We start from the raw sequence: 13,712 nt of genomic DNA, 5'->3' as shown, positions 1-13,712 counted from the left end.
TGACCTCACTAACCTCGATAGCTGCACACACTGTGGAGTGATTCATGTGAAAGTCTGAAACATCAGTCAGTGGAAAAGCTCTCCAATCAGCAGGGAACTGTATGTAGACCTATAGGCCTGACTCGATGGGGGTGGGGTGGGGGTGTGTTAGATCTGCAGAGACCACTGCTTCAATGCAAGGAGCAAAGGTCCTTCTCTGCAACATGCTGGCAGGGGACCAGCTTTTCTACTCAGTTTGTGACTGTTTTCTAAAGAAAACAAAACATGTAGGACTCAGCAAAAAATTTTAAAGTGCAAGGGTCCTTTCTCACAGGTGTTTTTTTTTTTCATCAGTTCAGTTACGTTTTTTCAAACAAAAAAGTGTATCAGTTTTTCATCAGTTTACATCAGTTTTTTACATCCTCTACCAATGCAAAAATGGACCGTTTATCCATTTACATCTGTTTATCATCCTTTGTTTTTTTTTTAACAGGGCCATTTAAAAAGAGGGCTTTGATCCGTTCCAAAAAAACGGATGCAGATGTAAACGGATGATCATCCACTTACATCCATTTTTCCATAGAGATGCATTGATGTACGTTTTTAATCCATCAACAGATGGATGGAAAAACGGACAAACAGAATGCCCATGTGAAAGGGACCCAATTGAACCTTCAGTTTAAATCAGTTTGTTTTATTTCCAAAGCAGCCACAACCTCAACAGAAAAGCTGGTCCTCAGCCAGCATGCTGTTGAGAAGGACCTTTGCTCCTTGAATGGAAACAGTGGTCTCTTTGCAGATCTAATACACCCCCAACTGAGTCAGATCTACAGTTCTGAAACAAGTAAAGCTCATGTTCCCTGCTGATTGGGGGAGTTTCAGACCTCTGTCTCTATCCCAAGGGCAAGGGTCTATTGGTTAATGTAAACACAGATCAGGTACACAGGAAGAGGAGTAAGCAAAGTTCTGAGACCTGACTAAACTAGCCCAAAGATTATGCAATTTTACTTCTTTCCACCATGTGAACAGCTATTATGTTCTGCTGGGAGGGGAGAGAAAGGACCTTCCCAGCCATTAGAGAACATTTGTTTTTAGTGACTATAGCCTCCAACGGTAAAATCCAACAGGCTGCTTCTACCCTTGCACCCAAGCTGCTTGTATCGATGGATCAACTTGGGTAAATTTATGGGTCTCCCCATACATGGTTAGAATCTTGGCCAATCCTTGCTGCACTGGCTGAGATTCAATCAGACTAAGGCCAGCTTTAAACTTTCTTGCTTTGAGGATTGCACTTAACTTGTCATAGAACTATTTATATTTTGTGTAATGCTGGTTCTTGCTAAATGACTGCCATTGCCTCAATTTAAGGGTCGCAGCTGCTGTTTTGTATGCTTTTGTTTTTCTTTTAATTTTTCTGTTGGTTTTATAGTGTTACTTTTTGTGTTAACACTGAAAAAATTCAAATAAAAAGAATGACAAAAAAAAAGACACAACTTTCTTGCTTCTCCTGTGAACTTTGAGGATGAATTGCTTCACAGTGCTTGCAGCTACAAGGGTCGCTGGGAGCCTTTTTTTTAAAAAGAATATTTACACGTTAAGTAAAGTCTGGCCGCCGTTCTACTTTAGGATCAATCTTTGTTGAATGAGTATTTAGTAATGTACATTTTTGCCATGAAAATATAAATATTCACCAATAATCAACAGTTTTTATTCAACCTTTTTGTGTTGACCGTATTTAAAAAAACAAAAAAAAATAACCACAGGTTGAGACTACATCACTAATCCTATAAAAGTGGATTGATGGTCTATACTCTTTATAAACACTTCCTCTTTTCTTTTTGAGACCAGTAGATTCAATTCTGTTCATTTTCTTCAAAATTCCAAAGAAGATCTTGTGTTATTTTATTATTAAAGTCTTTGACTGTAAACAAGTACCACATAGTCACCCAGCACACCAGTCCAATGACTAAATACATCGCTCTACACTCATCGATCTGTACAGAGATTTATTAATGTACAAACGTGAAACCGATAATGACATGGTGCTTCTGTGCTTTATTCGTACATCGTAAGACTTGGCAGGGTGGGGGGAAGGGGGGTGGGGAGCAGGCGGGTAGATCGGACTAAAGTTTCCATTGGCAGCTTTGTGCGTCACGGTCATCACTAGATAAATTCTCCAACCTTTAGCTCCTTTACTGAACAATAAATCTAGCATACAATTGTTTCCAAGTCTTTGGATGGTCAATTAAAAAAACAAAAACTTTACAGAATTCATTTGACGATGCTCTCGCAGTTTAAGATTACCATATCTGATGTTCAGCTTGATGGAATAAACTGTTTATACAGGTGTCAGATCCCACCAAACAAAATGTCTACATTGAGTTAATGTATGTCCTATAAAGCAGGTAAAAGTGTCACCACACAAATGTAAAATATTTGTATGGTCAAGTAAAAAAAAAATCCACTTGGCCAGTTAAAAGGAAAAAAAAAAATTCCACGGGAGTCAGAATACGCCAAGTCTTCTATAATACAGACTTTCCTATGCTGAAGTTCATCTTTTGATTAAGACTGGAGAGAATACTTGAGGCAATGTCTGGGTAGCAGGACATCTGAAGACCTTACTGATGGAATTCCAGTGTGTCGGGGGGGGGGATTATATAAACTTGAAACATTTTGTTTTGTCATGAGGAAGCCGAGTCTTGAAGAGAACGGAGTCCACCCTGAATTGGGTGTAGAGAAGCGGCATATATCCGTACACCTTGACAAAGAAATTGATGCACTTGTGTCGCTCATGGAAGTGTGAATCGTCGTGAGAGAGAGCCTGGGGACAGCCTGGGCAACGGAAGGTCCAGCGAGAAGTAACCTGCATAGAGGAAGAGACAGGCTTACATACAATGTAAAGGAGATCAAGTTCAAACCAACAGATTTAACTACCAAAAAATAAGAGTGAATCCCTAGATGGATCCTTATTACTCTCAGAGACTTCAGGGGGTTTATTTACTAAAGCTGGAGAGTCCAAAATCAGACTCCCTTCTGCATAGAAACCAATCAGCTTCTAACCTCAGCTTGTTCAATGAAGCTTTGGCAATGAAACCTGGAAGCCGATTGGTTTCTATGCAGAAGTGAGTCTGATTTTGGACTCTCCAGCTTTAGTAAATAAACCCCCAGATGTCACCATTGTGCACTTCAACTACCCAACTACCAATTTATCCTAAATGATGGACAATCTTACATGGTGAGTCTACATGATGGCTATTTTAGGAAAAGTCTCAATATTATTTAACCACTTGCCCTCCTGAGGATTTACCCCTCTTAATGACCAGGCCTCTTTTTGCTACTCGGCGCTGCACTAATTCAACTGATAATTGCGCGGTCATGCAATGCTGCACCCAAACAAAATTTACATCCTTTTTTTCACACAAATAGAGCTTTCTTTCGGTGGTATTTGATCGCCTGTGCGGTTTTTATTTTTTGCGCTATAAAAGATAAAACGGCTGACAATTTTGAGGAAAAAAAACAATATTTTGGACTTTTTGCTATAAAACATGTCCAGTAAAAAAAAATTTAAAAATCAAATTTAGTCATAAATTTCTGCCAAAATGTATTCTGCGACATGTCTGCTAAAAAAAAAAACCCCGAATACGTGTAAATTAATTGGTTTACGTGAAAGTTATAGCGTTTACAACGTTTATGGCGGGAAAGATACTGGGATTTTTAATTTTTTTTTTTATACTAATAATGGCGGCGATCAGCAACTTATGGCGGCAATTAGTGACTTATGGCGGCGATCAGCGACTTATGGCGGGACTGCGGCAGACATTCTGACACTGGGGGGAAACTGACTTGGGGTCACTGACATCCCCAGTGACACCAATAGAGTGATCAGTGCAAAAAAAAAAAACACTGACTGTACTAATGGCACTGGGGAGGAAGGGGTTAACTTTATTATGCAGTGAAAGGGTTAACTGTGTGAGGGGAGTGTTTTACTAGGGGGCGGGGGGGTGTACTGCACGGAGACACACTGATCCGGACAGATAAACTTTTCTGTCCCGATCAGTGTGTCAGGAGCTGTCAGGGAACTGACAGAAAGCACAGCTACTGCAGCTGTGCTCTGTCAGTGATTGCCGCTAATCGCCGGGACATAGCTGGTAACGACCGGCTGTGACCCAGCGACTGACATCTGCGGCCATGATCGGCAGGACAGGTAGGGCGGCGGCGCGCCCCCTACCTGTTTTGAAAACACGTTTTAAAACGTGGTTTTGCCCAGCCGTGCCGCCCTGCTGCCATATTTCTACAGTGGCTGGGCGGCATGTGGTTAATGGGTAATGTCTGTGGCAGTTGGTTTAAAGTGGTTCTAAAGGCTTAAGGTTTTTCACCTTAATGCATTCTATGCATTAAGGTGAAAAACTTTGTGTGCTGCACAATCCTCCCCCCCCCCCCCCCCCATACTTACCTGAGCTCAATCTGATCCAGCGATGTGCACGAGAGCAGAGGCTCTCGCCGCTGTCGTCTTCCTCCTCCTGGGGCAGATTGATATCTGGCAATCAAATGCTGTCCCAAGAAAGCAGGGGGTGGGGCAGGGCGAGCCACCTGCTCTGTGTCAACGGTTGTAGACAGGGAGGCTCGTGAGTGAGCCCGCACAGGTGCCCCCATGGAAAGCCACTTTCCACCTGCCGAAAGGAGGGGCCAGGAGCATTGGCGTGGTACCCCAAATGACGACGATCAGGGCTGCTCTGTGCAAAACTATTATTACACACAGCAGGCAAGTATAACATGTATGTTATATTAATAAAAAAAAAACAAAAAACAAAAAACTAAACTTGTTGCTTTAATTCTTTCACTGCCAGAGCTGTTTTTGCATTTTTCGCTCATGTTAAAAAAAATTATAAAATCATGTTAACCACTTGCTGCCTCACCACAGTACATTTACTGCAACAGGGTAGCACATGCAGGCTCAGTCAGATATTTATGTGATTGAGCCTGCTTAGGAGTGAGCCCCTTCTGCAACCACTGTACACACCGGACATAGCGGATCACTGCTACCGGTAACCAGGTATCATGTGACTGCTATGACCAATCATAGCGATCACATGATAATGTCAACAACCCATCAAGAATGGCTTTCCATTCATGAACAGCTTGATTACTGTAATCTGTGATTGACCCACAGCAATCACATGGTACCTGGCTACCTGTACCATGTGATTAGCTTAGCCAATCACAAATCACAAACAAAAGCAACATGTTCATGAATAGGAAACCCATTAATGACAGCTAAAGCTATTGCTTATACAGTGATATTCACTGTATAAGCAATAAGAGTGTAAGAAAAAAAATCCCAGATCACTATGGTGACAATGAACTACTTTGATGACAGGGTGTAAAAAAGTATGTTAAAAAAAAGGTTAAAAAAAAAGTTTGGAAAATTTGAATAAAAAATGATTTAGAAAAAATAATTTACTACACACGGTCATCAGTCAGTATCCCTGATCACTGCCACACCAGTCATATGACGACGCTATACTGCACTGGTGACCAAAAAAAAAAAAAAGTCATGAAAAAAAAAATCTTTTTTTTCCAAAAAATTGTGACAAATTACAAACTTCAAAAAACTTGCCATGCCTCTTGCTAAATACCTCAGGATGTACGTTTTTCAAAAAAGGGGTCACTTGGGGGTATTTGTACTGTCCTGGCATTTTAGGGCCTCAACAAATGAGATAGGCTGGTAAAGAAGGAAGTAAAACCTTCTGGAGGTCATGTGGTTAAGTCTGAAGATTACGTAGAAGCCCCAAAATTAAATATTGTTTGAAAGTGGACACCCAAGAGAATAAAAAAGTGGTTTATGTCATACTATATCAAAGCAATGGTTTATGAAATAAAACATTTTTACTAAAAAATACACTTAAGTTAATTTGCACAAACACATGATCCATTTTTAGGTAAAATATAAAAGATGAGGTTGTGCCAAGTAAATAGATACCATACCTGTCAAACCAAAAATTGCGTGCGCCCGTGAAACAGCGGCAAACTTTAGTACCAAATGCGACTCTTTGAAAGCCCCTACAGGTCATCAGTTTATTTTTTATTATTATTATTATACAGGATTTATATAGCGCCAACCGTTTGCTCAGCGCTGTACATTATAATGGGAGACAGTACACGAGACAGTACAGTAACAATACAATACACGAGGGGTTCGAGGGCCTGCTCCTTGGATCTTACAATCTAGGAGGGAGGGGATAGTGGTACAGGAGGAAACAGCTGTGGGGGATGGAGTGGTAGGAAGAGTGGAGGAGATCGGTAATTATCTGAGGGCGGGGTAGGCTTCCCTGAAGAGATACGTTTTCAGAGTGTGCCTAAAGATTTGGAGAGTAGGTGATAGTCTGATGGATTGGGGTAGGGAGTTCCAGAGGATAGGGGAAGCCCTGGAGAAGGGCATGGGAGGAGGAGACCAGGGAACTAGAGAGTAGGAGGTCTTGTGAGGAGCGAAGAGTACGTTTTGGGTGGTATTTGGATACCAGATCGGTGATGTAGTTTGGGGCAGTATTATGAACAGCTTTGTACATCAATGTTAGCATTTTGACTTTTATCCGTTGGGCAATCGTAAGCCAGTAAAGGGAATGGCAGAGGGGGTGGCGGATACGGAGCGGTTAGTAAGGTGGATGAGTCTGGCCGCAGAATTCAGAATAGACTGAAGCAGGGATAGTCTGTGATGAGGTAGGCCAGTGGGGAGGGAGTTACAGTAGTAGAGGCGTGATATAATAAGGGAGTGAACGAGTTGCTTAGTAGTTTCCGGGGTTAGGAACGGACGTATTTTGGAGATGTTGCAGAGGTGAAGTCTACATGAGTTTGTCAGCGATTGGACCTGGGGCTGGAAGGACAGATTGGAGTCTAGGATGACACCCAGTACTCTGGCTTGTGGAGTGGGACTGATGGTGGTGTTGTTGGTCTTGATGAAGAAGTCGGGGGGGAAACAGGAGCTCAGTTTTGGGAAGATTTAGTTTGAGGAAGTGGAGTGACATCCAAATTTAGAGTTAATTGTGAATAATAGGCTGAGAAATATTGATCTAACTCCGATGTGCTAATGTGTAGCACATTCAACCTTTTCTCAAGAAGGAGCCTACATTTACATTTGGGTGTTCAAGCATTCATGTATGTGGAGGCTCAATTTTTTTTTGTTTGGGTTTTTGAGTACTTAGGTGGAAAATTTTTTTTTCCTTAACTAAACCTTTTTCATCACATAGGGAACAAAAAGCCCCCTATATGGTGCCTTTTTGGTGCACTCCATTAGCTTTTTCTCCAGCCATACTGGCTGAGAAAAGTGACATTTCCATTGCTTCCTGGTCCTTAATAGTAAGGGGAGATCAGCGAATGGTCATTCGCTGTTCTACCTCCCCTCTACTTGGTGCCAACTGCCTACCTAGTTGTGGGTCCACCCGACCCAAGCCCAGGAAACAATGTGGGGACGCGCTTGGGGAGAGGGGGGTACCAACACATACACAGGTGTGTGTAAGAGATCCGGCCTCAGCCATCAAGCATAACGAACATGTGTGATAAGGCAAAGTAATTCTGGACTGCTATCTTTTTACTTTTAACTGCATTTTTGGACTAGGAGGTCCATCTCAGGAGAATATTCCCTGGTCTGTGTCAGACCACCTGGTCTCCTTAAAGTACATGTGGTCCATGCCCTTACTGCTGCTAAGCAGGTGATTGGTAAAGCATGGAAATCTCCAGAACTTTCCATAGCTGAAACTAAATTCAAGATCACAAAGACTACGCTGCATGAGAAAATAGAGGCCAGGTTGTTGGATACAATGCGAAAATACTATTTGTTTACACAATTCGTCCTGGAACAGATTCTGGCCTTGCAAGTCTTTAGGCATTGGTTGGACCGTGGCCTTTTCACCTATTGTTTTTCTTCTTAGGCCCAACCTTCCTTCAGGTAACTTTTTGGTCCTACAGAAAGGATTTGGACTGCCCAGCTACAAAGTTCTTACAGACCTTCTTGTATGGTCAATCTCTACCAAAATATTTTGAACTATTGATGACTGATTTCTAAAAAAACAGTCAAAATTGTAAATTTTTTTAATACAATTCTGTACTTATTGTTACTTTTTACTGCCCTTTTGAACAACTGTAAAAGAGTTATAAAAATCTAAAGTCTAATTCAATATAAATATAAAAATCTGAGTCAATAAAAAATCTACTGACCCATAAAACAGAATTCCAGGTATGGCGTTTTTTTTTTTTTTTTTAATCAATACACTGGACCAATGTAAGTATGAATGGAGCCATACCTGGCTGATCCCTGTTGAAGCAGGAAATAGCTGTAGTAGGAACCACTTACAGGTGCTGAGCAGAGTGGCTGCACTGCTTACTGAACACAAGAAGTCGCCCACACACGTGCCATTCAGAGAACATTTTCCATTTTCTTAATGAATGCTGAAGTGTTCTCTGATCGGACAAAGCAGAGATTTTGACATCACCTCTCACATTTCGTAACATGCTACACCCATATTCATGGTGTAACATGAAATGATCAGACCGGCCCCCACTCGCTCCCCGCTTTGACAGCTAGCAGGGGTTCTCCATCCCCCACTAGCTGTCAAATTTTTAAAAAGCGCAGCCATGCAGGGCTCCTCTGTGAATGAGAGTCTACAAGTCCCGACAGCCTGCTGTCGGCTTGTGGTCCTCAAACTACCACAGTGCTGTTGAGCGCCGTGATAGTTCATTCATTCTTTCTACCAGTATATCTGCTTTCTCATACATCCCCCCATATGGGCAAGCAGATATACTGACAGATCTTCAAGAGACCAGCATGGCACCAGTGATCTGCTGATCGCTGGTGCAATGCTTTACAGGGTCATGCAGACAAAAAAAAAAATTCACATTTTTTTACCTGCAAAAAAAATGTGCATTTATTATTTCTTAGTAAAAAGGTAAACTAATACTTTAAGAAAAAATGGTGTTCCTTCAATGGCATCCATGCCGAGCAGATAACCTTGTGTTCACCAAGAAGCAGGGTAGTCACTCAAAGCAGGACTCGGAAACTAGTGGAGATGACAAGTAGCGATGCCTAGTACAGTGTTTTCCAGCTTTCATGGGAATCCCACAAGTATGATTATATACATACAAGGTGGAACAATGTAACTTAACCCCTTCACGCCGCCACCTCCCGGGCCTTTAAGGGTTCAAGAAGCTGGGAGGCGGGGCGGTGTTTAGGGTCATGTGACCGCCGTGACGCGCCGTCACATGATCGGGAAAGGTCCCGATCGAAAGAGATCGGGACCTTTCCGTGAGTACCGGACATGTGTGCTGGGATCGCGCAGGGCGCGCGCTCTGGGCACATATGTCCTTTTTTAATAGAACGCAAATGTGCGGCCGCTCGACATGTAGGCCCAGACGCCGGGAGGCCGCACATTTGTGGGGTTAAATAAATTCCCATATCAAAATAATTCCCATATAAAAAATGAATCTTTAAAATAAGGATTGGGGCACGGAGATCTCCCCACTGAAAACAAAAAGGTACAAGGATCCAATGGGTGAACCAATCCACCAGTGTTCACCAATAAATGAAAAATCCCTCAGAAGGAAACTGCACTTTTAAAGGGGAACTTCGCTATCTCAATCAGCATTGACTATTTGTCATCCTTACGCTGCTACCATTAGTAAATAGGGAAGTATATCTTATTTATTTTAAACTTTTTTTTATTTCTTTAGTTACTCCCTTGTTTCCAGGCCTCAGCAAATATCATAAATCCCAGGATTCTTCGGGAAGGGAGGAGGGTTTTTCTCAGCTAAGCATATACTCCTGCCTGTATGCCTGAGCTAAGAGCAGATGGATTTTAGGAAGTAAATGCTGCATGAATCATCTGCCCTTACTCAAGAAGGCCAGAAATGCTAGGGGGGTGCTTTTCAAAATAATTTCTTAGAAACATAAGGCATGGAGACATGGATGGATGGGTGAATTTACTTTGAACATTAAAAATGAATTAAATGTCATTTTTGGTTTGTGGTGCTCAGATAAAGTGTAGTTCTGCCTTAATAAAAACTGATATAACGTAAGCGATTTCTATACACGCCTATTTGTAAGACAGCGCTAAAAAATCTAGTCAGCTTCATAAGATGTCATGTCATCATTCTGGCCAGATCATCACTCTGTTCTGTGCGGATGTCATACTTAAAGAGGTACTCCACCCTTACTATCAAAAATCAGAAATCTTAAAAACATTTCCCTGTATAAAAGCAAAAAACTAGTCAAGGAAGTCTAGCGTTGTCTTGCTTGTAAGGAAGGTTCTCCTTACACTGCTTCTCTCTGGTGCCATCATCTTGAATTCATTTCTGATGCATGCACAGGTACGCTGCTTACATCTCCTTGCCAGATCTGTAGTAATCTGGCAGACATCAGCACCGTTTCTGCATATGCACAAGAACCTGCAATCGGAGTGCCGTAAAAATCCCCAAGAGGCAGTTCCCAGGACTAGAGGGACCTGCGGCGTTCCTGCACTTGTGTGGGGTCCAGATATGTCATTCTTTCCCATTCGAGAATGACAGACCTGAACTTTGGCAAAAAAAAAAAAATTATTTTTAAAAGTTAAAAATATATATTTTAAAATTCTGTTATAGAAAGGGGAAAGAGGCAGGGCAAAGCAACATTAAAAAAAAAAGAGTGATGAGATAATATGTTTTGGAGAGCGTTGTAAGCGGAACTAAAGGTTTAATGCTCACAACAGTCCTGTGATATCTTCTTCTGAATGCCGATCTTCAGGACACTTCATTGGTCAGTGAAGGATGACATCACTCTTGTGCGTGCACAGGAGGCCATTATCCTGGCATTCAGAGATTGGACCAGCGCTGTAGGCTGAGCTGCGCATGCGTGCATCACTGGAGAAGACAGGCAAGCAGGCAGGTAGGGGCATTTTATTGCAGAAGAGACAGTGCATGTCTCTACTGCAATAAAAGCGTGCCTGCTCATGGTTTCTTACAGTAAAACTTCAGCCTACAACCTAGGTAGTTCAAAGTAGTTTCACTTGTTCTTGAATATATAGGACAACTTGTGGGTAAGACTTTTCTTATAGGTGACTTTTCACCCTCTACATCTGTGATTCTTAATTGAAGAAATGCTCCAAAATGATGAAAGTATTTGATATATGTGATCCAGGATGAGATTAAGGGGAAGTTGTCTGCTCAAAAGTGTATATAAAGCCTCCGTCTTGAATGAACTGCAGACTTGTCTTTTTGACGTTTATCAGAACACTTGTCCATCTGTATGCTGGCTGCATAAAGATTGCTGAAGTTCTCTTTCATTTGAAGATTTCTTCAATGGTGGTAATCTGTGCAGAGCGGCGTGAATGCAACAGCTGCTCTATGGATGGAAGCTGGGTTGGTGCTGAGGGTGTATACAGTGTGTGTGTATGTGTATATGTATATATATATATATATATATATATATATATATATATACACAGTCAGGTCCATAAATATTGGGACATCGACACAATTCTAACATTTTTGGCTCTATACACCACCACAATGGATTTGAAATGAAACAAACAAGATGTGCTTTAACTGCAGACTGTCAGCTTTAATTTGAGGGTATTTACATCCAAATCAGGTGAACGGTGTAGGAATTACAACAGTTTGCATATGTGCCTCCCACTTATTAAGGGACCAAAAGTAATGGGACAGAATAATAATCATAAATCAAACTTTCACTTTGTATTACTTGGTTGCAAATCCTTTGCAGTCAATTACAGCCTGAAGTCTGGAACGCATAGACATCACCAGATGCTGTGTTTCATCCCTGGTGATGCTCTGCCAGGCCTCTACTGCAATGTCTTCAGTTCCTGCTCGTTCTTGGGGCATTTTCCCTTCAGTTTTGTCTTCAGCAAGTGAAATGCATGCTCAATCGGATTCAGGTCAGGTGATTGACTTGGCCATTGCAGAACATTCCACTTCTTTCCCTTAAAAAACTCTTTGGTTGCTTTTGCAGTATGCTTTGGGTCATTGTCCATCTGCACTGTGAAGCGGCGTCCAATGAGTTCTGAACATTTAGCTGAATATGAGCAGATAATATTCCCGAAACACTTCAGAATTCATCCTGCTGCTTTTGTCAGCAGTCACATCATCAATAAATACAAGAGAACCAGTTCCATTGGCAGCCATACATGCCCACGCCATGACACTACCACCACCATGCTTCACTGATGAGGTGGTATGCTTAGGATCATGAGCAGTTCCTTTCCTTCTCCATACTCTTCTCTTCCCATCACTCTGGTACAAGTTGATCTTGGTCTCATCTGTCCATAGGATGTTGTTCCAGAACTGTGAAGGCTTTTTTAGATGTCGTTTGGCAAACTCTAATCTGGCCTTCCTGTTTTCGAGGCTCACCAATGGTTTACATCTTGTGGTGAACCCTCTGTATTCACTCTGGTGAAGTCATCTCGATTGTTGACTTTGACACACATACACCTACCTCCTGGAGAGTGTTCTTGATCTGGCCAACTGTTGTGAAGGGTGTTTTCTTCACCAGGGAAAGAATTCTTTGGTCATCCACTACAGTTGTTTTCCGTGGTCTTTCGGGTCTTTTGGTGTTGCTGAGCTCACCGGTGCGTTCCTTCTTTTTAAGAATGTTCCAAACAGTTGTTTTGGCCACGCCTAATGTTGTTTCTATCTCTCTGATGGGTTTGTTTTGTTTTTTCAGCCTAATGATGGCTTGCTTCACTGATAGTGACAGCTCTTTGGATCTCATCTTGAGAGTTGAGAGCAACAGATTCCAAATGCAAATAGCACACTTGAAATGAACTCTGGACCTTTTATCTACTCATTGTAATTGGGATAATGAGGGAATAACACACACCTGGCCATGGAACAGCTGAGAAGCCAATTGTCCCATTACTTTTGGTCCCTTAACAAGTGGGAGGCACATATGCAAACTGTTGTAATTCCTACACCGTTCACCTGATTTGGATGTAAATACCCTCAAATTAAAGCTGACAGTCTGCAGTTAAAGCACATCTTGTTTGTTTCATTTCAAATCTATTGTGGTGGTGTATAGAGCCAAAAATGTTAGAATTGTGTAGATGTCCCAATATTTATGGACCTGACTGTGTATATATATATATATATATATATATATATATATATATATATATATATACACATACACACACACACACACACACACACATATATATACATATATATCATGGAGCACATTGAACACCGAGTACCTCTCCAAGCATATCCTATATTTATCCAGTATATATGCAGCTGTTATTCACAATGCTGTTTCTGATTTAGAACAAAGATAAAAAGGTGGAAATAGAGAATGGGGGGGAGGGGGGAGATTTACAAGTAAATGCTTTTAATATTTGAAAGTGTATTTAGAAAAAAATGTACACAAGAAAGAAAATGTACAAAAAAATCAGATAATCAGTGTACTGCCGTGCCTGTGCCTTCTGCAGACCCCCCCCCCCCCCACCTCATACAGCTGTATACTGGGAAGACCAGTGTACCACCATTTCTTTGCCTCCTGCAGACACACACACACACCCCCATGCACAGCTCTTTACTGGGAAGATCAGCACACTACTATTTCTCTGCCTCCTACTGACACATTCCCCTGCACAGTTCAAAATGTATTACAGACTGTGTCTGCGCTCCAGTCAAGCTGCTGTTGACATGACCCCCATCCAGGCATCAGAAGTCTCCACCCCAACCTCTCTAAATCC

General features: G+C 41.7%; 1 protein-coding gene across 1 annotated transcript in view; it reads right to left on the bottom strand.

Annotated features, from left to right (window-relative positions):
- Positions 1-1,665: 1,665 nt before the first annotated feature.
- The window catches only part of EXTL3 (exostosin like glycosyltransferase 3), a 206,560-nt gene continuing 194,513 nt past the window's right edge, over positions 1,666-13,712 (bottom strand). Inside the window, exon 6 of the mRNA XM_089688180.1 lies at positions 1,666-2,842. Within this exon, the coding sequence (XP_089544306.1) occupies positions 2,633-2,842 (210 nt within the window). The 3' untranslated portion in view covers positions 1,666-2,632. The remainder of the gene's footprint in view (positions 2,843-13,712) is intronic.

This window comes from Staurois parvus, unplaced genomic scaffold (assembly GCF_062004578.1).
Source record: "Staurois parvus isolate SC_StPar_1 unplaced genomic scaffold, SC_StPar_1.0 ptg000448l, whole genome shotgun sequence".
NCBI classification, from domain to species: domain Eukaryota; kingdom Metazoa; phylum Chordata; class Amphibia; order Anura; family Ranidae; genus Staurois; species Staurois parvus.
The sequence above is the reverse complement of the archived record's forward strand: the minus strand, read 5'-3'. Positions and strand labels throughout refer to the sequence as shown.